Source organism: Empidonax traillii, unplaced genomic scaffold (assembly GCF_003031625.1).
Source record: "Empidonax traillii isolate 1590-97213 ecotype Southwest subspecies unplaced genomic scaffold, ASM303162v1 scaffold40:size2234952, whole genome shotgun sequence".
NCBI classification, from domain to species: Eukaryota; Metazoa; Chordata; class Aves; order Passeriformes; family Tyrannidae; genus Empidonax; species Empidonax traillii.
This window is the reverse complement of record NW_020955233.1, coordinates 1,215,922-1,242,965: the sequence shown is the minus strand read 5'-3', so window position 1 is coordinate 1,242,965 and position 27,044 is coordinate 1,215,922. Positions and strand designations below refer to the sequence as shown.

General features: G+C 45.8%; 1 protein-coding gene across 3 annotated transcripts in view; it reads left to right on the top strand.

Annotated features, from left to right (window-relative positions):
• MAP3K13 (mitogen-activated protein kinase kinase kinase 13) overlaps positions 1–27,044 on the top strand; it is a 73,976-nt gene that overhangs the window by 36,026 nt on the left and 10,906 nt on the right. For all 3 annotated transcript variants that reach the window (XM_027878303.1, XM_027878302.1, XM_027878304.1), the window contains 7 exons: positions 11,950–12,524; positions 17,995–18,178; positions 18,308–18,499; positions 19,267–19,425; positions 22,250–22,408; positions 23,929–24,037; positions 24,960–25,069. In XM_027878303.1, the coding sequence (XP_027734104.1) occupies positions 12,023–12,524; positions 17,995–18,178; positions 18,308–18,499; positions 19,267–19,425; positions 22,250–22,408; positions 23,929–24,037; positions 24,960–25,069 (1,415 nt within the window). In that variant the 5' untranslated portion in view covers positions 11,950–12,022. The remainder of the gene's footprint in view (positions 1–11,949; positions 12,525–17,994; positions 18,179–18,307; positions 18,500–19,266; positions 19,426–22,249; positions 22,409–23,928; positions 24,038–24,959; positions 25,070–27,044) is intronic.

Below are 27,044 nucleotides of genomic sequence, written 5' to 3'. Positions count from 1 at the left end.
GCAGGCAACGACAGAAGAATTACAAGAGAGAGTATAAAGAGACAGAATTGCATTTTTTGCCGTTTAGGCAATTGTAATTTTCTTTTCCCTTGTGGGCTAATAGAACAATTCTTCTGCTGTGCTACAGTGATTAATAATTTAATTTTATTTTTGATGTGAAGGAGATGTGTTTTCTTTCAATCAGCTGGGCAGGAATTTGTTCTTTTATTATTGCAAATAGCAGTTTGAGCTGTCTCTGGTGTGCTGAACACATGATTTTTACCCCTCATTTTCCTAATAAATGAGGGAGCTGGGAGTACCTTTGCAGTTAACGATACTGTTCACTGGGGCAAGATTTGTCATATTCCTGCTCACCTGAATGGGGGCATGATGTCATGTTTTCTCCCAATGAAAAGAGGAGCTGCTCTTTATTTTTGTTTGGGGGGGTGGTTTAAGTACTGCAATAGCTTAATCATATCAAAGCACATGTCTCCCTTAAGTAAATGAAAAAGGGGATATTTTAAGTAGATCTGGAGAAAGATGACATCAGGCCCATGTGCTTGGCTATACTGATTTTAGAAATAGGCAATCTGTTCAGGAGAAGAAGCTGAGGCAATATGTTTTGATAAATAATTTTGAGGGAGAAAATATGAAAATATTTGAAATGATGAGAGAGGTTCGGTCGGTCTGACAGGGACATATGGACACTTTTCCCAGTGCCTGCTGTGTGTGTAGCCACTGACACCTTGGGACACCCTAAAATGTGGAGGGCAGAGTTGTCATGGGTTGGAAAGTTTTTGTCACTGTCCTTTTTGTTGTGTCCCCAAATGTATGCGGGTTTTGTTTCTAGAGAGAGGCAGCCCTTTGAACCTCTGGCTGTGACAGCCTTCCGCTGAGAAATACAAATAAATCCGGATTTTGATGTAGTGGGGGTTTTGTTTGTTTGTTTTGCTTTAACATCAGTTTTGTTTCCTGTCTTTGGGCCTCCAATGTGAGTCTTTGATCCAGAATGGTCCTGTCATTCAGATTTGTCTTTGTCCCCTGCTGCCTGATAGTTAAATTTATAGCTGGCATTCATTTTGACCCCTGTGCCTGGAATCAGCAAGTAACTTCCAGCACAGAATATATGGTAGGGACTCTCACCACTCCTCAGCTATTTGTGAATTTGTGTTTAATCATGTTTGGGGGGTATTTTGGTGGCATTTTTAACCTCTCTCTTTTGTCTGCTATTGTAAAGATTTGGTAAGTGGCTTATCTCCAGTGGATCAGAAAATTGAGTAATGATTTATTTGAAAATCTCTTCCTAGGTAAGCCCTTTCACAATTAGTAGCTATTTAAACATGGGTCTGCTCTAAGCAGTGGCAGGATAAGAAAGGTTTTACAATATTTCCTGTTTTCTTAGGAGTTTTTTTATTTTACAGCAAATATGAGACAGTGAGTGATTAGACTGGAGTTGTTCCTACCTGGCACCTGTTCCAGGCTGTCTGCAGTCAAGATGTGGGGAGGGGATTTAGAGTAGGACTTCTTAAAATGACAGAGTTTTAAAGTAAAGGATTTTTGTATAAAATTAAGAGATCTGATGTGGCTTGTGTGAACACTTTGCTCTTCGGTTCTAGTCTCTGGGGCCAGGGCAGGCAGGGGAAGGGGCATTGAGCCTTTTTAGCCAAGCTCTCACCCAAGATCCTGTATTTGGAGGAAAACAGCAGCAGTTTTAGTGTTTGTACAACTTCCAGTGAGTTCTCAGCCATAACTGACTCAAAATGAGTCAACTGAGGGAAATGTTACCTCTGGAGCTCTCAGAGTTTGGCACTTCACCAAGCCCTGTCCAGCTTATGGGACTTTGGTTTTTATCCATTCGTGCAGGGGCTTAGGCTTTTGTAGTCTCCTATTTTGTGACATTGCAGCAAATCACTCTCATTTCCTGGGGAGGGAGGAGTAAATATTTCACCCAAAACACAGAGTACTTAGGGTGGATTGGTAGGGTGGCAGCTGCAGCTTAAAATGCTATGGTGGGCTGGGAGCAGCAGCTCTGTGTGTACTTGCTCCCACCCCTGTAAATACTCAAGTGTGTGTTTTGACCTCTTTCCCTGCTTACAAATTCAGCTGAGAATTTGGTGATTGGAGGGGGTTCAAAGGTTTTAGCAATAGTTAGGTGTAGGCCAGGGAGAAGAGCAGTTGTGTCTGTGTCAAGTACATGGTTCATAACCCTCTGGTGAAGCTGTGGTTGTTGGTGCTGTTTCCCCTGGAGCAGTTGGGAAGGGTGCTGTGAGGGAGGGAAGGAGAAAGTCCTGGTGTGGGTGAGAGGCTGGACCTGTTCCAGCATGGTGGGCTGGAGGAATGGAGGTGTCTGTGTGGACTCTGTATTCATTCCTGGCACACTTGTCCTTTCCTGTCCCCAACCCCATACTCTGTTACCTTCTTGAGGACACAATGCAGCTGTACAGCTGTGATTTTTCTGCTAAAACACAGAAAATCCAGCACAGATCCTCAAATGTTGGGTTATCAACTGTAGCCCATCCAGTGGGGATGCACCGAGGGGCCAAGTGCTGGTCTCTGCGGGGTCTTGAATGCCACAAGTCCTGCCAGGCCTCTGGGGCTCCTGTGTGGCTCTTTGCTCTGGGACTGGAATGCTTGTGTGTCCTGATCATGTTGCCAGCCCGTAAAGCTGAGGTGGCCTCAGAGCAGGCTCACACCTTACGCTGTGTCACTAATACAGGCTTACTCAAGGCTCCTGAGCAGGGCATTGTGCCTCGTCTCTGTTGAGCAATAATCCTCTTTGCTGTGTATGGTGCTTGCTAAATACAACTGAGTACTACTGTCATTCCTCATCTGAGATCTGCCAGCTGGATTTCCAGTGTCCTTCCCCTTCCCATCAGGTTTTGGGACCTGGGACAGAGTCCAGAGCTCTGCATGTGCCCCAGGAATTTTGGTACTTCCATGGGTAGTTGCTCAGTTATTTAATACTGGGTGTGAAGCACATAAGCTGTTAGTGCTGAGAAGTTTGTGTGAGTAGCTTTTACATGTCAAATGTGCTTTGCAAATGTTGAATAATTCATGTCTACTATAAAAATAAAAACAAACGTGGGAGTGAATTTACCTGAGACCAGTCTGCCGCCTCACGTGAGTTAAAGTGAGACTTTGATTCATTCACTGGCTTTCTGAGAACAGCACTGTGATATTGATCTTCATCCTCAAAGATCTTTCAGACATTAATTAATTTTAATTTAGTCCTTGGAGGAAAATATGATGTTTCAGTGCTGTAAGTGGGGAAAATTCCAAGGTATTGTTTGTTCGTAGGACTGGAACATTTAATGGCTTCATGTATCAAGGTCAGTGAGGCTGTAAGGCCTCTGTGAACTCAACTTGGAGATTTTCCTGGGCTTTATTGCTGTAAAATATTTGAATTTGAATCCTTAAATCTCTTGTTATTTAGTCACTATCCTTTAGTGAGCGTGCTTTGGTTATTTAGTAATGTAATGTGGCTCTTCAATGAGGTGAAAGTGCAGAACTGAGAAGGATGAAGAGAAAAGGAATAGAGTGGAGCCTGAGGCCTGTGACTGGATTCTGCCATGAAAACAGCTGGAAAGATAAAAGAAGAGTGTAACTTAAGGTCATTTCTAAATTTTGATCTGAGACAGATTCCAACAGTAATTCAGCTGTATAAAAGGATAAACAGCATTTATTCTTTGTAGCAGCTAAATGTTTGAGAATATATAGATGGGCTTGTGATGGAGGGTATCAATGGTCAGTGAGGTGTCAGAACACTGTGCAACTGCTGGTGTTCCGTGTGTGCACGTAGCTCATGATACGTGGCAACCAGAGGGAGGGGAAACAAATAGCAAATGGGTGATTAAAAGTTGAACTGATTTTTGGGACCTAAGTGTGGTCCTTGGTTTGTAAGTGTGGTCCTTGCTCCCCGGAGGCCAGTGGCTGAGGGGTTCTCCTCTCCTCCAAAGCCAAGGACCTCTGCCCAGAGCTGCTCTCCCCCAGAGATGTGCGTTTCCCAAATCCTGCAGCGAATACGAGAGTCATTATGCAACATCACTTATTTCCTATGGCATCAGATTATGCAATTTCTGAGCAGAAGAATGCAAAGCCCTGGAAGAACACAGTAGCATTTTAACAGATCCAAAAATACCTTCTTCAGGATAGAGGAAGCATTTCAGTTTGTAGTGCTGGAAATACATGGTTATGTAAGGTGCTTATTCCCCAGCCGTGCTGGGCAGGCCTGGCTGGCAGGTGGAGCAGGACGTGCTCTCCCTGCCACTGGAGAGGGCTCCCTGCACACACAGGAGGTGGATGGTCTCTTTGTCTGCCTTCTTCACTAAGATGAATTTTTATTGCTTTGTGTTTTTATCCCTTTTGCCAAAAAAAAAAAAAAGTGGATGCTTGATTTCTCTTTCCATGTCAGGCACTGCTTCTCCACCCCCCCTAAATATGTGACCTTTTTGTTGAAAGAGTTCCTAGTGAAATATGTGTTTGGTGGAGGCTGAAATTTCTATGCTGAGAGCCAGGGCAGATGCACACATTGCATGTGGGGATAAGATTCAGCACAGTTCTTTTAAGGTGAAGTCTACCTTGGAAATCTATTAAATTCCTTTTTAGAGTCAAGAGCATGTCAGAAAAGGGGATCTGGTTGACACAATCTGTTGGAATTTTGGCAGGAATACTTACCAGAGACCTTTAAAGAGACTAAGCAGCTATAAAATAACAGGGATGCCTATCCCAAGCAAAGATTTGATTAAAGTATATGAAATAAGAGTAGGGGAGAAACAGCATTGTTGAAACATGTTTCTCTGCTTTGGAGATTTTACTACTCAGTCTTTCCACCTGTTCTTCCTATATCTAGATCACTTAGGAATATTCTGAAGCAAGAGCATTTGGGCTGTGAGACTACCCAAGGAAGGTGTAATAATCACATAGACCAGCTGGAGAGAGTATTGGAGGGCTCTACTGAACTTGGGTGATAAAATGTCCGTTCAATTTAGTGTTGATTAAATACAATTTAATCTTAACAATCCATTACATAGGGATTAGGCTCTGACCTAGCTTTTACTGCTCAAGAATGAGATCTTAGGCTCTGACCTAGCTTTTACTGCTCAAGAATGAGATCTTAAGGTTGTAAGAGACCCATGGAAGCTAGCTCAGCATCCTGAGGCATGCCTAGACATCATATGGAATTAGAGGAATAGTTAGGAAAGCAACAAAGAACCAAAATAATCATTGTGCCTTTGTGCATTTCTGTGGCATTCTGTCCTCACTGGGAATCTTGGCTGTGGTCTGACTTTCTCAGTTTACATCCTCAACTGTCCAGAGAAGCTCTGGCTGCCCCACCCCTGGAAGTGTCTAAGGCCAGGTTGGATGGGGCTTGGAGCAACCTGGGCTAGTGGGAGGTGTCCCTGCCCATGGCAGAGGGTGACACTGGATGATCTTTAAGGTCCCTCCCAACCCAAAGCATTCTGGGATTCTATAATTCTAAGGTAATATAATAGAAATGGAACAGAGGTGATCAAAGACACAGTGAGAGAGAAGGTCGAGTGGGAACTGTTATACTTGAACAAGGTGTTGGAGTGGAGGATGGGAGTGTTCAGAAAGTCAGAGCTGGAATTAAGGAGATAAATAGGTTCAGGTGTCACTGAAGCAGTGAACACCTGGCTGTTTGTTTGAAGAAAGGAATTAGAGAGACATGCAAAGTGCAGAGTAGCTGGTATTGCCTTCTGCAGCACACAGTTAAACTACAGAACTCCTTGCCGTGGCACAGTGGTTGCCAAAGTTCTGGTTAAAAAAAATCCTCGATGCGTTTGCATAGGAGAAATCTTGTGTGGGCTGTGGCAGAGAACCCCCACCATGTGCTGTGAGCAGGAGGGGCTGGTGGCACTGCTCTGGTGAGGGTTGGCTGCCTGCACAGCCTTCCCTTGGCTTTTGGAGGCAGGAAATGGGATGGATGAACTTGTCCACCTGGGCTGGGATGGTTTCTTCCTATGCTGCAGCCTAGGTGCCACTTATTTCTCCTCTGCCAGGCTCAGTTGGGATGTGTGAGGTGCCAAGCAAACCTCCAGCTGGCTCTGTGCACAGAGCCTGAATTCAACCATTATGGATATTTCTTGGCTGGCACACCGTGCTATTTTTGTCGTTGTCAGAAAGGGTTCAGACCACAGAGTTAGACAGGGTTCTCTTTCTTGCTGATGCAGCCACAGACAAAAGTATATCACAAGTGTAAAAATCCCTTTTGCCAAAAAGGATGCATCCCTGTTTTAGGGTAGCCTTTATTCAAGATGTTCAGACAGACTTAAATCGGCGTGAGGTCAAGCTTTGTTGGGAGAACATGGACCATAACAACACGGTTCCATGGCTGTGCTCTCATGTTCTTAATGCCCGTGGCTGTGTTAGATTATTCTGCTGACCTTTGAGGATGGTGATGATGATAGTTGTGAGCCCCACATCGCTCAGGTGGGGGTTATGGTGACTGCAAAAGGTAATGGTCTTTTTTTGAGGTGGCATCCAAACAGTTACTGGAGAAAGGAATTAAAGGGTGTGTTCCAGTCAGGATGTGCAGAAGTAGTGTAGTGTTTATCTGACAACCTCAAAAAACAGGGTAAAGCACAAAAAAGCCAGTGTTACAAGACCTCATTTTCCCAGATAAAGCTGCTGGTAATTGTAGAGTAAGTTGGAGCACATGCAGAAATGTGTTGCAGTGACAGAAAATCTCAGGTGGGTCAGACGAAGAATTTGCAACTGTTTTATCATAAATTGATTGTTTTGGCAGTGTCACAATTGCAATATTTAAAAATAAGACTGGGTTGTGGCTGAGCATTCACGTGGGCGTGGGATGGGAAGAAACCTGTTTCCTTGAAGGAGAAGCATGTCTGGAGAAAGAGATTGATGGCTTAACAACACTCAAGCTTTTGCCTTGGGCTGCTCCGTAGTTGGTTTAAAGGTTTGCCCATAGCATGGTCTGGTCTGCACTGAGTTAACATGGGCAAGCTTCATAGTGTAACTTGCTTTTTGGTGTGTTTTTTTGTTTGTTTGTTTGGTTGGTTGTTTTTTTTTAACCTTACAAAACAGATAATGTAACTTATAAAATGTAATTTAATTGATTATTGTCATAATGTAACTTGAAAAAAAAATCCAACCCCCCTGGAAAAAAAAGAGGTTGCCTTCTAGTGATGTGTAACTCATTCTCTGTTAATAAATCTTTTACTCTTTTTTTTCAAAACAACCATGCAAAACACAAGCATGTATTCCAAGTGATGCAAGAAGTGGGGCAGAAGAGGAATATCTGATCCGCTCATATAGCATTTTCCTCACCAGGAGAGTGGGAAAAGAAAAAGTTTGCTGGAATCCTGTGTGATGAAATGATGTGATTCAAACTCCAAAGGTCAGAAGTGACAGCCAAAGCTCTTGGATTTGCCAGCTCAGCAGCGCTGTGTGTTCCTGTGCTAGAGTTGTACAGAGATGGTAGAGGACTGTGCATCAGCCTGTTGTAAAAATTCCCTGAAGAAACTGTGAGAGAATCACAAGGGGCAGGAGAACCCAGCTGGGAGATGTGTAACAGGATGACTATGCCTTATTATAAACTTGCTTTTTGTGGATTTTATTAGATTTTTAGGCGTTTTAAGGCATTGTCCCAAGTGGAGGTGATGCACACATAAATTCCAGCTGTGTTATCAGTGAGGAAATGTGCAGTTACCTTGTTAACCACCAGAGCCAGAAGGAAATCACACTGAGTACCAGGAAAAAGCAAGGAACTCCAGGGCCTGGGTGTAAATAGTAATATGGATGGGAATCTTTGTCCTTGGTAGTGCTGTGACCCAGCCAGCTGGTTGCTGCCAGCTGCTCTTTTACAGACTTTAAACTTGGATCAGACAGTTGCTTTTATTCCCTTTGCGTATGGAAAGTGCAGGCAGAGAATGTGCTTCACTGGATAGTACAGAAATAGTGCTACAAGGAAACTAACTCGGTGTTACTGGAGGTTTAGGACACTTCGTACTTACACCACCTTTCCAGCACAGTAACTTTTTGTCTCTGTGCTGTATCTGGAATGGTGATTTGCCACTCAGTTTTTAGCACAGATCTTTGAAGGAGAAATTTTAAAGGAGAAACTTCAGTTACGACCCATTCAAGGCATTGGATTAACTCAGCTGTGTCTGCAGTCCTGGCCATTGCCTTGACACTTTTATACATATTGGGCTTGTGTAGGCAGCCACGTGCTTTGGTGGCTCTTTGGTAGCTCTGGATGCATCCTAGAACACTTTCTGGATGGCTGTTTCCAGGGGTAGACACTGTATCAGGCAAGGTGAGAGCATGCCTTGTGATAGCTAGTTAACCCATTCAGTGATTTGGGTAAACTCTCACTCTTCCGATAGTTTTAAATTGCATTTTGGGCTGCCTGACATGTTGAGGTGCAACCTCACTCTTCCCAGAAGAGATGCACTTCCTGCTCCTGTTGTCTCAGCATGGTGGGTTTTGCCTGGAAAAAATGCTTTGCCTGGAAATGGAATCGTTTACTAGAAGTTGTGATCATACAAAATTACACTGATCCTCAAATCTCCTTCCATGTGTAAGATAATTTGTTAGTGCAGAGTGCATGAACTCATCAGAACAGTTCAAATCAGAGGGCCTGCCTTGAAGTCTGTGTGTGCAGCAGCACTTTGTGAAATCAGAGTCTCTTAAATATGCACAGTCCTCCCACACACAGAGCTCCCAGCTTTTGACTGGAAGGCTGCTACAGCAGCAGCAGGGCTGAGATGGAAACAGCACAGCCCTTGGCTCTGCCCTTCCCTGGTAAAGTTAAGGAGGCACATGCAGATCATAAACATGGAATCATGGAATGACTTGGGTGGGAAGGGACCTTAGAGATCATCTCATTCCACACTCTACCATGGGCAGTGACACCTCCCACTAGCCCAGGTTGCTTCAAGCCCTGTCCAACCTGGCCTTGGACACTTCCAGGGATGGGGCAACTGGAGCTTCTCTGGGGAACCTGTGCCAGGGCCTTACCACCCTCACAGGGAAGAATTTCTCCCTAATTTCCCATTTAACCCTACCCTCTGGCAGTGGGAAGCCATTCCCCCTTGTCGTGTCTCTATGTGCCCTTATGAAAACAAGCAAATGGTCTGGATATAATGAAACTTCAAACTTTCAAAACACATTTTTCTTTGTCTTGAATGAAACTAAGATTTCTTTTATTGCGAAGAGTTCAACATGAAAAATCTCAACCTTTTGGTGTTCTGACCAAACGAATGGAGGAGGCATGATGATAAAGCTTGAAAAATGTTCTTCCTCCCTTCTGTGAAGAGATGGTGAGGCTGAAGACAGCCTAATTTATTTGTGTTGAATCAAATTTTGCTAAAGCAAGGGGTTGCACACTGCAGAATTTACTGTAATAGGAAAGAATTAAAAAAATTCATTTCCCCAACAGGTTGGCACTGATGTGTGGTGGCAGAAACTGCCTTCTACCCCCACCAGCGTTTCTGAACCGTTTTACTTCACATTGGCTTGATATGAAGTTGTTTTAAAATAAGTGGTGCTGTCTCATGCTCTCCAAACAATGAGTTTGCTACACCTCTGAAAATCAGGCTGCTTATGTAAGGGCCTAAATAAGGCTGTATCATATCAATTTGAAAATATGTCTGTGACCTTTGCCTGCCTCCTCTCCCCATCCAGGGCCATGTAAGATAGCAGGGTACTGTGCTTAAAGGCTTTTTTTTATTTAAAATATCTCAGAGTTGGAGAAGGCAATTTGATCTGGGAAAGCAGATTTGATGGCCCTGAGTCTGGGGGTTTGTTCTTGGCTGGCCTGTTGCAGCCATGTCTAAGCTGTGTTGTGAAAAGCTGTTTTTTCCCTGTCAAACTTAAATTCCAGAGTCAGAAAACTGCACAGAAAGGTAAAAGCAAAATCTTAGGCTTGTACCAGTGTACTCTGAGAGTCAGGTAAAAGCAAAATGATTTTATCCTCCAAGTCTGATTTAGTCCTTAATGAGCTTCCCATGGCTTAGATTTGAGATACTTTGGGGACACTGTTACCTCAGATTCTGCCCTTACTTTTATATTTCTTGCAGGAAAACTTAACTGATATTTTATTTACATTGCTTAGTGTCCTGTGTTAACAAAAGTTACAAACATTCTCTATGAGAACACTGGTCACATTTTGCTTTTGTTTAAAGAATCACTTCTTTCTCTCAGAATGCTGGAGGTGAGCAGGAGCAGTGCCCAGGAACGCTGAGCTGGGCCTGGCTTCATGTTTTTCTGAAATTCTGTTCAGGTCTGAAACTTTTTCTCATCAGCAACAAAATCTATGATGATAGAACCACTACTACTAGTAGTAATTGTACTACTGAGGTCACCGTATGGCTTCCCACGCTGAGGAATCAGTCCTTTAATGCTGGTCAGTGGTAGGTCAGGAATAACCAACTTTCCAGCTTCCAGTACGAGTCTCATTCAGCTCCTGTGCTGTCTGGGCTGTGCTGCAACTCTTGCCTCACTTACTGTTTTGTTTTCTTTTAAAAACAAAGTCTACAGCCTAAATAACATCCTTCTAACAAAGCTTTTATGCAGAATCCATGTGATCAGGAAGAAATACAGGAATGTAATCCAGGCTCTTGGCTGTTCCCTTTTGCTGCTTCCTCTGCTGGAGAGGGACTGAAGGCCAGGGCATGAGCTTTTCATCCCGAAGGCAGGCTGAAGGGCTTATCTCTCTCCTCTCTGCAATGACCTCATCTTGAGCAGTTATGGGTCTGAGCTGTTCCCTTTCCATTGGCTGTGTCCTACCTGGCCACCTCTTTCTTCTTTTCAGTGGCTGTTTGCAGAGCCTGGGACTTTGCACCCAGTGTAACTGATCTTACTTTTGAACAAAATACTTTGTTAATGCCATTTTATTTTTTTCCATCTCTCAGCTTCTTATGGAATTTAAAACCGGACTATGTTCTGCGTTATGGGATGAATGAACTTAATTACTTTTGGCACAAAGCTAGAACCTCTTGTTTCACGAGTGGGTTCAATCCCTGTGTGGGCCGTTCACTTAGGACTTGGACTTGATGATCCTTGTGGGTCCCTTCCAACTCAGAATACTGTGTGAAGTGACTCTATCCCAAAAAAGTATTTTGGCAGTGGGCAGCTCTGGCAGCCTGACCCCTGGCTGTGGAGCTGTCTTTGTGGGAAGGTATCAGAATGGGTTGTAGGAAAAGGGTCTCTCAGTGGAGCATGTAGCAAGAGATGGGGGGGACTTCTTAAAAGGTATCCCAACTCTGAATTTGTTTGCACCCTACCAGGAGCTCCTGCAGGGAAAAGCAGAGAGCAGTGGGAGGAGATGCTCTTGTGGAAGGAGGGAGATCAGCAAGGAGGGTCTGCTGTGAACTCTGAGTCTTATTTATGAGAGTGTCATGTATGTGGTTAGAGAATTGAACAATATCTTTGCTATGCTGAACTTGAAAGGATTAGACTAAAGGTCCAGGGTGGTCATAACTAGGTATTACTCAGAGGGAGCAGCTGCAAATCATCCCTATGTGGACTCAGGTGCCTGGTTGGGTTCTGTAGTGGCTTTGGTTCTCTAATACCTTGTCTCGAGGGTTTGCAGAAGAATCCTGAGCTTGTGGGCTGTGCCTGAGCAGAAAAAGAAGCTGGATTCAACCAATACCTAAGCTGAGAAACCCCTGGTGCCAGCATCAGTCTGATAAGTGCTATAGTAACTCTTCTGCAAAGAGTCTTTCATGATTTTGACCTTTAGGCTCTTGTTTAAAACTCGTGGTGTTTGTTTACCTGGCAATTCCAGCAGTAGGTTACCGAGAGTACTGCCTGAGTGGAGTTTCTGTTGGAATTATTTATTTGTTTCTTTTAGGGCAGTAATTATTTACTAAGTATCAGCAGTTGTCTGGGATGTCTAGTTAATTATCAGCTTGCCTCAGTGAAAGTGCACGAGGTTAAAATCGTTAAATAAAAATTTGAAAGTTGTTCCTTTTGCTCTTCTTTCAGGTACTGGGTCCACGTATTGCATCTGAGTTGTGTTGCACAAATTCTCTAAGCCCCAGCTCGGCCCATCTCCTTGATGCACACTTACAGCATCATGGCCAGCACTCAGGAGCGCCTGGGCCTGTCTTCCTCCCCAAACTCCATGGGCAAAGCTTTCTGTGAGGACAAAGACTTAGGTCGGTTCCCTGACGAGCACGCTCCCGCTGGGACCCACCCGTCCCCCGAGCTCATCGAGGACGTGCGGGACAAGGGTTTGCTGCAGGCGGAGCTGCTGGAGGGCGTGAGCAGCCCGGTCACCGCGGCCGTGCTCACCAGCATCAGCGAGGACTCCCGGGACCAGTTCGAGAACAGCGTCCTGCAGCTGCGGGAGCAGGATGAGCCGGACACCCCTCTCCCCCAGGGCACCAGGGGCGCGGGGGATGGGGACGGCCACGGCACGGGGGACGATGTCAAGGTGCAGTTCAACAGGTCGGGCAGCGGCAGCGGTGGCTTCCTCGAGGGGCTCTTCGGGTGCCTGAGGCCCGTGTGGAACATCATAGGCAAGGCTTACTCCACGGACTACAAACTGCAGCAGCAAGGTGAGGATGAGACCCGGCTGTCGGTGCTGCTGGGGGAGGGAAGGCACCCAAGGGCTCTTCCCCAGCTTTCCACAGGAGCAGCCCTGTTCTGGGTGTGCAGAGATAAATCCTGCACTGCAGAGCCTGCAGCTGTCATTTGTGGCAAAAGCAGCTTGGGATGGGGTCAAAACCAACTGTCTGTTCTGCCCCATGTCTGGTCCTTTGTAACAATGTCTGAATCTGAACCGAGTGTGGGGATCAGAAAGATCTGCATTGAAGTGGTTGGCACAATCCCTGTATTAATTCCTGGAGGTTTTTCATGTCAGATGGACAACACTGACATAGGCATTTCCACTTGGGAATCTGTATGTTAAGGCTTTTTCAATTGACCACCTAATAGCAGAAGTGTTGCTTCTCTTCTAAAAAGACTTGCATGTCTTTTTATTCAGCAGTAATTTTCCTCTTTAAAATGCCATTCCATTCAGAACTTATCTTTCCAGAAATAAGGTTTATACCTTTCTCATTTAGATGTGTAAGTGGAAATGTGTAAGTGTATGTGAGTATGAATATATATAAAATATGTAGTTTGGAAGTGAGTGATGTCCCAGTTGAGTTCATATCTATATATATGGTATATATATGTATATCTCTCATATATATAGATATACGTCTCTTTAGGTGCTGCTGAAAGCTAAAGGGCAGAGTATGTTCTGCTGTTGGTGTCTGATTTCTCCCCTAGAACAGGGGGAGGGAGGTGGCAGATGGGAAAAGAACAAGCTGTCGTTAGAATTAAGGAGCTGAAATGGTGGAGGCTTATGGAAAATGGGAGCAACCTGGCCACCATGGTACCATGGGGCAGAATTCTCCTGTGCTGCTGTGACCATCACTTGCTATTAATCAAAAGATTCTCTAGCACTGACAAATTATAAGATATGTGATCAGAAACCTTTCTAAGTGGTTCATATCTAAACCCCAGAGGGATGGGGAACAACTAATATTAGGGAGCAGAGCTGTTAAATAACTTTTGGGTGACTCCTTCCCAGAGTCAGTCATTCCCAGCTCATAACTGAGTAGGAAAGGTACCTCTGCATTCTAGGATGGCAGGTGGCTCCTAAGCAGCATCCTGTGTGCTCAGCAAGGGTTTGCTTGGTTTGAAATCCTTTGGCACAGTGGGTTCTAAGTTTTGTTTGCATGTTGTTTATTCAGTGTGCCACACATGGTTCAGACTATAAATAAAAAAAGTGATTGAAAGGTCCTCGGGGGATTAACACTGTTGGGGTGATTGCACAATATGTGGAGTTGGGTGTGGGCAGTTTTGGAAGGGACTGTCTGCCTGGGGAGTCTCCCTTGGGAAGCAGAAGGAGGTTCTGAGCAGTCACATAACATCCAGAGGAAGCACTTGGTTTTGTTGGAAGTCATTCATGTCAAAGATTGAAGCACTAATGAGTGAAAATGAGCAGCTGAGAGGGGAGCTGGGTTGGAGGGTGCACGAAGATCTTCTGTGCATAGCGGGGTCTTGCTATTCTGTGCCCTGAGCATGTCCAGAGCTGTGGATCCAGGGACTTTTTACAGTTTGCTGTTGGCATCAGGCCCTTCTAAAAGGACAGCTTTGAACTGGCTACAAATGTGGTAAGGCTGAGGATTAATTGGGATCTACCTGTGTGGTTTAGCTGCATCTTCAGTGTCTTCACCATAAGCAATGGGAGTTAAAAGGACATGGTTTTTGTATTATTATTTTTTTCCTCTGAACTGCTCTGATGGCAGAAGTGCACTTCTGCTGCCCAAGGATAAACCTTTTCAAACTGTTGCTGTGCTAAAATTTGAAGATTTTGTCAGAATATTCATGTTCTGTTTTCCAGATGATCTCATTCTTGCTTCTTGCCACCAGAAAATCATCTTTGTGTGCGTTTCATCAGCTACATACAAGCCAGCACTTCAGTAACTGATGTGTGTGATTATTTTTATTTTTGCTGTCTTTTAGCAAGAGCACAGAGGATGCACACTTTGTGTTTGTGCCAGTCCTGTGTGTTTGGAGAAGAGGCTGAGGAAATGTCTCTGGCTCTTTCAGCAGCAGGGAGAGGCTTGTGGTGACCTTTCCTTCCCCTGGGAGTTTCTTTACAGCTTTGGGCTGGAGCCATAGATCTTGCAGATGATATCTTTTCTCTTCTGTATGAAACAGCTACTTCAAGCCTCATCCAGGAGCAATCCTTTGTGTTAGGCTGAATCAAGAGCTGGGGTAGGAACCCAGTTTGGATCTGCAACCACGTGGCCTTGCAGTACCTAAAGGGGATTATAAAAAAGAGGGAGAGTGACTTTTTGCAGAGGTAGGTAGTGATAGAGCAAGGAGGAATGGTTTTAACTAAAAGAGGAGAGATTTACATTATATGTCAGGAAGAAATCCTTCCCTGGGAGGGTGCTGAGGCCCTGGTTGCTCAGGGAAGCTGGGGCTGCCCCTGGATCCCTGGAAGTGTCCAAGGCCAGGTTGGATGGGGCTTGGAGGAGCCTGGTCTAGTGGAAGGTGTCCCTGCCCATGGCAGGAGGTGGAACTGGGTGAGCTTTAAGGTCCTTCCAACCCAAACCATTCTGTGTTGCCTGCAGGTGCTTCCTGGTACTTTTTGATGCTCTCCATAATCCCTGCCTGCCTCTTTGGATCTCCTGCAGGCCCAGACTCTAGGACACGGTGGTGCTGTTGTGGTGTGCCTACAACTAGTGAAATACAACTAGGTTTCATGCCCTCGGCAGATGTCTGATCCTCGAGCCCACATTGCCTGTGAAGGTCTGGCTCGTGACTGGGTAAATGAGGGGAAAGATGAGAACAACTTTTACGTGATTCTGCATTATTTTCTTTTTGAAAACACTCCTTCAGTGCCTTTCCCAACATCCAAGATGGTCACCAAGGGGAGTGGGTTTCCATACTTCCCTCAAGGGCCCACCCTGGGCAGAGGTTTGGTGAGCTGGGAGCTGCTGCAGGCTGGTTGGCTGAGCAGTGCCAGTGCTGCTAGGTGAGGGGCCTTTCCTGCAGGGAGGGTTTGCTTTTGTGTTGTTCCCTGCCAGCTGATTATCTGAGGTTTAAGTATTTGACCCATAAAGACCCATAAAACCCCTCCTGACTGCTTTTCCAGTTGCTTACCCTGATTTCTAAAGGCTATTGGTGAGTGCTTTCAGGGAGATACACTCAGTTCTTTCATTTGCATCTACCAGTTACTTAATTGGGATTGCTGGGACTCCAGCATTTTAAAGTAAGACTTGTTTGTGTTTCCTACAGACTCATTAGATTTGCAAGCCATTTCCTTTCGATTAAGAAACTGTCTCCAGGAGTTGGAGACAGTTCCTTTCACAAGTTATGTGTTTACTGTTATCGTGAGGGTTTTTGTGTGTACCTGGAGAGCAAGGTGCCCATCCAAGGATGCTTGTGTTGGTGGAGTTTTTGTAAACCAGAGATGCTTCTTGTCACAGTGCCAAGGCTGGCTAGCAGCCAACTCTGGAAAAAAACTTCCTCCAAATAGATTGACTCAGTGGCTCGGGCTGCTCCTGCGTTTCTTCCCCCCGTGGGAAACAGATTCCCATCATTCTACTCAAATGGTTCTTAATCACCTCAGAAACGCAAGTTCTTGCGTAATTCTTGCTGCTGTTACACTGTAATTTATTTAGGGCAAGTTTCTTTAGGCCCAGAAGAGTCTGACTGTTGCACTGTATGTTACATGTGGTTTGGCTCCTGGTTCCTCTTAATATTCCCAAAGCTGGGGCTGCCCTATCCCTGGAAGTGTCCAAGGTCAAGTTGGACAGGGCTCAGAGTAACCTGGTCTAATGGAAGGTGTCCCTGCCCACAGCAGGGGGTGGAGTGGGATGAGCTTTAAGGTTCCTTCCACCCCAAAGCACCCCAGGACTCTGTGAAAAGAACAACTATTTCAGTACAACAGAATAGTCTCAGTGTTGCCCATATAAAAATGCTATTCATCAACACACACAAAACCCACCTGTATTTGCCACCTCCTTTCAGGAGCAGTGCATTTATGAATTAAATAGAAATAGAGATCTTCTCAATTTATTTGTGACTGCTCTCATTTTATTTGGTTTTTTTTTATTTAAAGTCTTTTAGTATCTAGATGTTTGAAGACTTAAATACCAGTTACAGTTCTGGACTGCGAGCGGATCCGTCAGTGTGGAAAACAGCCTTGTGTCTGGGGAGGAACATGTGCTGAAGGCTGAGCTTTGCCCTGCCAAGGCGGGGGGAATTTTTGCTGTAGGATGAACAAGGTTGTTGTTTCTAGTTCAGTGAGCAGAAGGAGTGCTGGGGTCTGGCTCCAGAGGGGAGCTGGCTCTCCATGACCGTGCTTGGGGAGCAGCCACTGAGCAGGACACAGCCAGCCAGTGTCTGACTGACTGACACAGGGATGAAAGAGGGGAAGGGTCCCACACAGACAGGTTGGGGATATGTCAATGACAGGATCAGAAATGTGCACTCTGACATAATCCCATCTGGGAACACCCTGGTGGCTCAGAAAAGGGATGAGACAAGAAAACACACCTTTGTAGTCTGAAATAGGGATCTGTGCAGGTGTGATTTCCTTTTATTTCAGAAATCAGTGGGTTACTGGTTGTTTTTGCTGCTAAATAATTTACTCTCTAAACTTACACATTTGTTGAGTCACAATAAATAAATAATTATCTGCCTTTTGTTTAGCTGTTTGTGAGATTTAAGGTAATTTCAGGGCGACTCACAGAGAGCAAGGGTTTCTATTGTGATGGGTACAGCTCTCCTGAAGCAGTTGGTGCAGTGCCACTGGACCACTCCAGCATTGTCCCTTCAAATGTGTGTAGGTACCGAAGAGGAGGAGTTGCTTAAGCTTATTTTGCCTGTTTGACATCGATACACACAATGTTGGTGTGGGAAAGACCCTTTCTGCGACTGCTGGTGGTGGTTGATATGCTTTGTGTTGGGTGACTTGGTGGTTGCTGGTCTGTGTTTTACAACCTGCCACGTCTACATTTCCCTTTTATTTCCTATTTGTGCCCAATTTGGGTGGAGGGAAACCCTCAATATCTTTTATGTCATTTGTGAATATTAAATGTTTTTTCTCACCTACGCTTTTCTATGGAGTCATGTACTTTGTAAGGGATACTGTCTTCCTTCAATGTTGGGGTAGAGGATCTCCTCCCAGAATTGCCACTCCAGGGTCCCTGGCGTGTTCAGTTCCTGCCTGCCAACTCAAAGTGGCTCACCCAAGTGGTTAGCAGGGTGGTGAGCTCTGAAAAAGCAGTAGGAAGGATGGGAATGAGCAGGCTGGAGGTGACTGGGGTGGATGAAAGGGATGCTGTGGCTGAGCACGTGCTGCATGTGCCTATCTGGGGAGAAGATGCCACCTACTGCCTCTAGAAAAGTGCACCCTGAGGCATAGGAGATGGCAGGTGCTGCCCTGGTGTGATCTTATAGCAGAATGTTTTCATGGTCTTTCTCTTGGACGTTATCCCGTTTTTCTGCCTGTACCAGATACCTGGGAGGTGCCGTTTGAGGAGATCTCGGAGCTGCAGTGGCTGGGCAGTGGAGCACAGGGAGCTGTATTCCTGGGGAAGTTCCGGGCAGAGGAGGTGGCCATCAAGAAAGTGAGGGATCAGAACGAAACGGATATCAAGCACCTGAGGAAGCTCAAACATCCAAACATCATTGCGTTCAAGTAGGTTGTGGGACTCATTTAGGAGCATTCCTTTGTCCAGGCAAGAGGCTTTTGCTCAAGTTCTCTGGGCAAGCCAGCCTTGCTGTCAAGTTGTGTGTCTGCTACTCCTCACCAAGTTTTCTTTGACAGGGGGGTTTGCACTCAAGCCCCGTGCTACTGCATCATCATGGAATACTGTGCACACGGACAGCTCTATGAGGTCCTGCGGGCGGGCAGGAAGGTCACCCCTCGCCTGCTGGTGGACTGGTCCACAGGCATTGCCAGTGGCATGAACTACCTGCACCTTCACAAAATCATCCATCGAGACCTCAAGTCACCAAAGTGAGTCTCAGCTGCTTAAACGTCCCACAGTTTTGGTGCTGTTTTTTTCTTGAGGGATAGTGTGAAGTTTGGCTAAAAGGCTTTACTATTCTTTTTCCACATTTTCTCAAAACTAATGAGGGTGAAACTCCTGGAACTCATTGGCACTGCCCTCTGGTGCTGCGGTTTAACGAGTCTGGAAATGCTACCGGTACCTTACATGATAAATAGCAGTCAGGAAATACTTAGTGATTTCATAGTGTCCAGTCCTTTTTGAAAGTGGGATATTCTGTTGCTTTCTGCTTTTCATTTTTCCTTCTTAATCTCTTGTTATTTTCTTGATTTTCTGGAATGTGTCTCTCATTTCTCTGTTGCTTTCTGACTAAAACATTCTGGCTGCTTATATTCTTATTCCCTAGATGTTCATCACTTTTTTAGTGTGTGACAGTGCATTAAGATAATGCTTTTAGATGGTTTACAGCACAGTTTAAGGTACAGCTTTGCCTCTGAATCCTCAGTTACCTGTTAATTTGCAGTTTTATTAAGATTGATTTTTGATTTGTAGCACGCAGAAGTGCATTTGAGGCACAAAACACAACCCCAAAGCGAGTGAGAGCTTTCATCGGTGAAAACACATAATCTTTTCTCTTGTATTGCAGTTGTGAGCAGTGTGGCCTCATCAGCTGTTTGTGTTGATTACGAAGGGATTTACTCCCAGGGGCCGTTGTGCTACACGAAAAATCACAAAATGCTGATTTCTTTATTGGGTTTTTTTTTCCTCCGTCTAGTGTTTTAGTCACACACACAGATGCAGTAAAAATTTCAGATTTCGGTACATCTAAAGAGCTCAGTGATAAAAGTACCAAGATGTCCTTTGCGGGAACAGTGGCTTGGATGGCCCCAGAGGTGATACGGAACGAGCCCGTCTCTGAAAAGGTGGATATCTGGTGAGTAGAGTTAAGGGTTAAGTATCTTCACCTTCTGATTAGCCACTTGGTTTTTCAGCACTTGCCACATTCCTTCCTCGTCTTATGCCTGGGGATGGTTTACTCTGGGATGGAATGTTCCTTTCTCCCTCTGCCTGATGTCCTGAGCTTTGTTCCCAAGCCGTGGGCTGTAATGGAGAGGGGAATGACACACACGTGTGGGGGTTCTTGATGAGGCCCAGTGCAAATTGTCCTGCAGGGAGCAAGTGCAGAGGTTCTGCCCTGCGTCATTATTCAGCCCAGAGCTTTCCTCCAGTGCTCAGGGCCCCCTCAGCAACCTCTGCAGCCAGGGTGCTTTTCCACTGCTTTCTGCCCTCTCAGACCATGCTGGAGCTGAAGGGAGGCCTCTGCCCCACCACCTTGTACGTTCTGTGCACCAGACTGGGCTGTTACATGAGCAACCACAGGGTTGTAGTTCCTGTGACTCTAACCCTGGATCCAAGAGCGAGGAAACCAGGAGAGGCTGTAAGAGTTTTGCAACCTTTTTCCATCCCATGTGAAACATGCTTTGTGTTCAAAGGAACACAAGGAGAGGTTCCGTCTCCATGCTATTAAAAATGCTTAAGAGGGCTCAGCCTTGGAGCTCCCATGGGAAGCCTCTCCACAGGTTTCAGAGCCCTCAAGGGAACTGCATCTCTGTTTCTGCCTCATTATTTCTGCATATTAAATGTCAGCAGCCAGGACAAATGCCCTTCTCCCTTCTTTACAGCCAGGAGGAATTTTCCTTCTTGAGGTTTTTCAGCTTCAGATGCTGTCACATCCCTGGCCCAGCAGGAAGCTGCAGGACAAAGCTGTGGGTTGCTCTGGGGGTGATGGAGTCAGACAGCAGCCTGCCTGCTGCTCCAGTCTGAGCTCAGAGCTGGGGTCAGGGTTTCCTGTGGGGAAAGGTGGTATGACCTGTGGTGTGCAGCTGCTCTGGTGTCCACGGTGTCCTGCACATTCATTTAGTGTGGATACACAGCCCATGGTTCATTAGGACATGGTGTTCTGTGTCCTCATTTAGTGTGGATATACAGCCCACAGCACAGCCAGCCCTGCTGGGAGAAGCTCTGGGGCTGTTTTGGAAAGGAAATACACTCAGCATTCGTCTTCTGAGCTCCTCCCTTTAAACCACAGGTTCGTGAAGAGGAATGGTGCTGAATTTCCACCCTCAGCTTTCTGTCCTTTAGAGTGATATAGGTCCAGGAATATTGTGTGGAGCATCCTGTCCAATACTCCTTCCCTCTGTCTTGGAGATGCTGCTCTTTGGTACAATGTCCTCTTGAGTCCACAGCAGTGGTGATTGCTCAGACTCTTCCTTGTCATCCTTTCCTCCCCCAAGACGAGTTAAAAACGATGTTCATGGATGCTGGCAACAAATGAGAACAGTTCCTAAGCTGCTTATATGTCTGCTCTCTCTCATCTTTAACAGCATGGTAAAAAATAAATCTATAATCTTATCAGGAGTCTTGAAAATCCTTTGTCAGTTCTTAGTCATAACAAAGCTGAAACCAGATGAGCTTTCCTAGTAGTTTGTCCAAGCACCTGGATCCCTGCTCTCCTGCAGCACATGGATAAAAATTTCAAGAGAAAAATGTTCAAACTTTGCTTTTTTTGATTTTTTTCCTCCATATGATTTGAAGCTAAGGGACTTTGAAAGTGCAACGTTTTTCTCATGAAGTTGTTTCCTGGCTGATGCCTTTTCAGACCTGGCAGTTTGTCCTTCAGAAGTTTTTCTGTACTTAATTAAAAGCAACTAGATATTGGTACAAGCCAGACGCAGAAACACCCTTCTCACTTTTCACCTGGTTAGACTTGCTGGCTTGACAGGGTCGGCGTCTCACAGGGGGATGGGGTGCAAGTAAGGTGACACGTCTGGGTTGGAAATGGAGATGGTTGTACTTCACCTGTGTCACAGCCTGGTTGTTGATGTGCAGTAACAGTGGTGTTGGTTCTCAGCAGCATTTTGTTTACCTCTCTATTGACTGGTTTGGTATTTCATTAGTGTTTTATTGGGTGAAGATTGTAAATAAATCAAATAACACTTGGCTGTTATAAATTAAGGTTTATGTTTTTTCCCATCATTAAGAAAGAAGCAAAGTGAGTTTTCTTGCCTGCATCTTTGTTTTTGTAGGAGGTTCTTTCCCAGACTGAGTTCTCTTAATAATTTTTTTTCCTTGCTTTATCCTTCCTTTCTTCAGCACAAAGGAAATATCAGTGAGCCCTCATGTACTTTTGGTAGTGACACTTATGCATGTGGCAGTTGTTTCCTAATTTCTGTGTTGCAGTAGTTGTAGTGCTGAGTCTCAAACCTATGAAATTCTTACCTGGGAATACAGGTAACAGTAGAGGGAGCTTTTGTCTAGGGAAAAATAAGTTAAATATTAAAAAAAAAAAAAAGACCACTAAACCTTTGTTGTATTGTTTCTTTAAGACATTCAGTTCTATCTGTGCAGTAGTCAATGCTTGGTTCTTACCAACCAGGACAGTCCAAAGTCTATCTGAGAGAAGCTGCCTTTCCTTTTTATGTAACAGGACTAAGACTTGATCTGTACTGGAAACGTGCTTTCAGGATTTTTAAATTCTCACAAATAAATAGGAAAGTGTGGTCAAAACCAGTGTGGTTTGGTGTTCAGCCTGGTGCTGGGGCAGAGGAGGAAGAGTCACCTGGGGTGTTAAAAACCACTGTTGCAACTACTTGCAATTTCAGACCAGACATCCCTATTTCCCTGTTTTTGTCAAACAAACTGTTTTTTTCAAGCTCCAGAGCATGAATTCAGTTTATCCTGGTTTATTTCTTCTTCAGGTCGTTTGGGGTGGTTTTGTGGGAGCTGCTTACGGGAGAGATTCCCTACAAGGATGTGGATTCCTCGGCCATCATTTGGGGAGTGGGCAGTAACAGCCTGCACCTTCCGGTCCCTTCCACCTGCCCAGATGGCTTCAAAATCCTCATGAAACAAACCTGGTAAGAGCCTAAACCCTGTACAGCACAGACCTGGGGCTGGCTCCCAGCTCCTGCCAGACTCCCAGTAAAACCAGTGTCAGGGTGGGAGTGCTGAGTCTGGAGCAGGGGGCTCTGAAATGTTCTCACACTTGTCCTGAGAGCAGTAAGTTTTAACATGTTGGATTCTGCTTCCTTGTGGCAGCAGGGTTGGGCCCCAGAAGGACATTTGGAGGTTAGAGGAAGTAGGGAGAGACCTGTCTGTTTTGCTGGGTGGATGGGGCAGGGGAAGGAGTGGGCAGACACTGGAGATGGGCTGGTGAGCGGGAAGGAGTTGTATAGGAGAGAAGTAGGAGTAGAGCCTTACGGAGCCCCAGCAGGTGACAGTTACCCCTGAGCTTCCTGTCCAGTGTGAACCAGGTATGATTTGTTGAAGCAGAGTAGGGGATAAAAGGTGGGAAGAGAAAAGGAGCTGGAAGTGAAGGAGGGGTAAAATTCCTTGAGGCTGACTCCAGAGTGAAAGGAGCTGATTTTTTCACTCTGAAAACTCTTTGTAAGGGACTGGACAAAGAGAAGTTTGAGCTTTCTGTCTGGAGCACAGATTTTACAGATCCAGATATGGAAAATGTTTTCAGTTTCCTCCACATACCAGAAAGAGTTGCAATTCTTTGTCTTGGGTGATGCATTAGGTGATTTGTCTTTGTCATTGCATCTTGACACAGAACCTAAAGGCTCTTCCAGCATTTTCCCACTCCGTGAGTTTTACCAGCCATCCTCTCCATGGCACAGGGGGGAAAACAGGCCAGAGCCTGTGTGAATGTTTTCCAGGGGCTGTGTGCCTGACCCTGAGCTGCAGGCTCCAGTAGCAGTGGAGGGCAGGAGCAGCTGCCCTCTGCAGCTCTGTACAACGGCAAGGATGTTTGTACAGTTGTGTCCCCACCTAGTGGAAGGGAGGGAGTTTGTAGGGGAGAGGACACTGAAGAAGCTGCTCCCTCAGGCAGAGCAAAGCAGGTTCAGTCCTGAAGCTCGAGTGAGGTATTTTTTCTCAGGAATGCAAATGGTTTTGTACTCGTCTGAGATCTTACAGGGATTTTCAGTACGTTGCAGTACTGTGTGGGCTAGGACATGTACGGTGTGACAGCTCACATGCCTTTGGTGCTTATAAACACCCTGTTTTGTTGAATGTAAATTATCATTTCTACTAGATTGAGTGTTCTCAGTGTGAAATTTGGAAACTGATGGAACAACAGATCCCAAAGTATGTTACTTCTTGACAAACAAGTCAGGATACAAACTGAAGCTGTTCCTATCTTTCGCTTTGTGGTCTTAAGTGTTTTTCACCTCTTTTGTTCCTTCAGCAAAAAACCCAACTCTAGCACAGTAAACTTGTATTCAGCAAAAGAGAAAACCAGAAAAGCTCCTCTGCTCTAGCCTGTCAGTTGCACAGTTCAGAGAATAGTTCTAGTGGACCCCTTTCAGAAGGGCAGGAGAGGCTGGCAGCGTTCACCTCATCCATCCCTGGGAATGTGTCTGTTTTCCCTCAGGCAGAGCAAGCCCCGGAACCGTCCTTCCTTCCGTCAGACCCTGATGCACCTGGACATCGCCTCTGCCGATGTGCTGGCTACTCCTCAGGAAACCTACTTCAAATCCCAGGTAACTGGGGAGGGGCTGGAGCCCGTGAGCACTGCAGTTAGCTCCGAGGATCTGATTTTGGAGACAAGAGTCTGGATCCACAATTTCAGTTTGATTCTTGGGGAGAAGCAAACTACTGATGGGTATTTGAAAATCTTTTACCCAAACTTTCCCAAGCTGAGGCATCTGCTGACTTAGTGAGAGGCTCAGTGGTGCCTCCCTCACTTCTCCCTGAGCCTGCTGACTCCAGCTGCTCTGCTCCAGCAGTTCTCCCAGCACTGCTGTGCAGGAGACCTCGAGGCTGCTGGGAGCAGAACCTTTGCATTTAGAGTGAAGGCAGCAAGTGGGACACAGAGTTGGAACAGGGCAGCAAAGGGACTCTGGGACTTTCATGGAAGATCTTAAAGTATGATCTTAGAGATCCCTCCCAGTCCTACCCATCAAGAAACTGTCTGTTCCCAAAGGGGGAAGGAGAATGAAACCTTGCCTCTAGTAAAGATCTGTTGGGGTAGATGTGACAAAATGGGGCATTTATTAAAGCTATAGGAACCAGGGTTTCAATGGGCAAATAGAGTATCACCTTCATCATGAAGAGAACTTTCCAAATCATAAGCCTTTGTGCTTACTTGAACTGAAAAAAAGGAAGAAAATGTTGTCTTAGAACAAAAAGTGGTTTAGGAATTTTTCAAAGCATTTTTTAGAAAATGCAGATATGTTTTGAATTCTCTAATCAGAGCTCAAACTTTTAAATACCATTTGAAAATGCTGACACTAAACATGCTGCAGTGTTGTTACCCAAAATAATTCAGCTAACCGAAATACATTTTCAACCCAAACCTGTAATTTTCTGCTCTACACAAAGAACATTGCCCAGGAGTTTTTCTGTGGTGCACTTAGGGATCCCAATTCTTTGTAAACACCTAAAAGTAAATTGCTTTCCAAGGCTGAATGGAGAGAAGAAGTGAAGAAACATTTTGAGAAAATTAAAAGTGAAGGAACCTGTATCCACCGGTTGGATGAAGAATTGATTCGGCGCCGAAGAGAAGAGCTCAGGTTTGTTGCCAGTCCTTTATGTTTCCTGTTTACTTTTCCCACCCAGCCTTCCCTTCTCCTGCTACATGAGCCCAGCTCCCTCAGCTTGTCTTCTTGGGGCTTGTGCTCCAGGCACTGAGTGGAATTTTCCTGCTGCTCTGGTACTGTGGATCCCAAAACAGGATGCAGCGTTCCTGGTGGCATAAATTTGGGCAGCCTAAATCCCTTGTGAGCCCAGAAACTGAAGTTCCTGTGTGCACGCCCTAGAGCTTGAGCACTGCTTGGTTGATGGGAAGCTGGAGAGAAACAGTGGGAACTGTCCCTGCCCTTGGGTAGTCCCAAAAGTTTGTTCCAGGCAGGATGGGCAAAGGCTCATGTGTTTACCAGGGAGTATTTCTGCCTGAGATTTGGTGTTTGGGGTAACAGCACTGGAGCAGGTACATTCATCTTCCTGGGAAATCCCTCTTGCAGTTTCCTGTGAGCTCTCTCTGCCCTGATACTTTCCTTGGTTTAGTTATTCCAGAGAAGTGAACACACTGCATTTGACCAGCCCACCCAAACCCATTTTGAACATTATATCAACTTAAATATAAAAGCAGGATGTTTATTTAAGAAAGTGTTACCTTCTATGATAGAAATTTGCAAATATAGTTAAGACAGAGAAACAGAAAACTCCAAGTAGTGGTTCTATGTCAAACTAAAGGCAATCTTGGCCAGCCAAGTTGATGCAGTGCTTGTTCAGTGTCCCCTGGCCCAGGGGAGCTTTGCCTGGTCACATCTTCTGGCTGTGGTTCCACTTGTTGTCTGCAGCTGAACTGGAGCTGTGGGGGCACCCTGCTGTTAGTGGAACACAGACATGTGAGTGTTCCCTGTTCCTGTAGAAGCTGGTTTAGCCCCTTTTCCGTGCAAACAGGATGATCAGGGCTTGACCAAAGGGCCCCCGGGTTCTTGTGAGGCATTTGCAGCTTCTCTAGGGGGAAGTGGACCTCAGCAATGCCTTTAACACCATCTCTCACAGCACACTCCTGGAAAAGCTGCAGCCCACGGCTTGGACAGGGGCGCTCTGTGCTGGGTTAGGAACTGGCTGGAGGGCTGGGCCTAGAGAGTGGAGGGGAATGGAGCTGCATCCAGTTGGGATCCAGTCACTAGTGGTATCCCCCAGGGATCAGTGTTGGGCCCAGTCCTGTTTAATCATATTTACTGATGATTTAGATGAGGGAATTGAGTCCACTATTAGTAAATTTGCAGATGACACCAAGCAGGGGGGGAGTGTCGATCAGCTGGAAGGCAGGAGGGCTCTGCAGAGGGACCTGGACAAGCTGGATCCATGGGCTGATTCCAAGGGGATGAGGTTCAACCATGCCAAGTGCCAGGTCCTGCACTTTGGCCACAACAACCCCCGGCAGCCCCACAGGCTGGGGACAGAGTGACTGGAGAGCAGCCAGGCAGAAAGGGACCTGGGAGTGTGGAGTGATGGGAAGCTGAACATGAGCCAGAGTGTGCCCAGGGGGCCAAGAGGGCCAAGGGATCCTGGCCTGGCTCAGGAACAGTGTGGCAGCAGGAGCAGGGAAGTGATTCTTGCTCTGACTCAGCGCTGGTGAGGCCACCCCTGGAGTGCTGTGTCCAGCTCTGGGCCCCTCAGTTCAGGAAGGACATGGAGGGGCTGGAGCAGGGGCAAAGAGCAACGAGGCTGGGGAAGGGACTGGAGCACAAGTGCTGTGAGGAGAGGCTGAGGGAGCTGGGCTTGTTTAGCCTGGAGAAGAGAAGGATCAGGGGAGACCTCATCACTCTCTACAACTCCCTGACAGGAGGCTGTAGCCAGGTGGGGATCGGTCTCTTTTGGCAGGCAGCTATCAGTAAGCCAAGAGGGCTCAGTCTCTAGCTCTGCCAGGGGAGGTTTGGTGTTGGATATTAGGAAGAAATTCTTTACAGAGAGGATAATCAGGCATTGGAATGGACTGCCCAGGGAGGTGATGTCCTCCACTGTCCCTGGAGG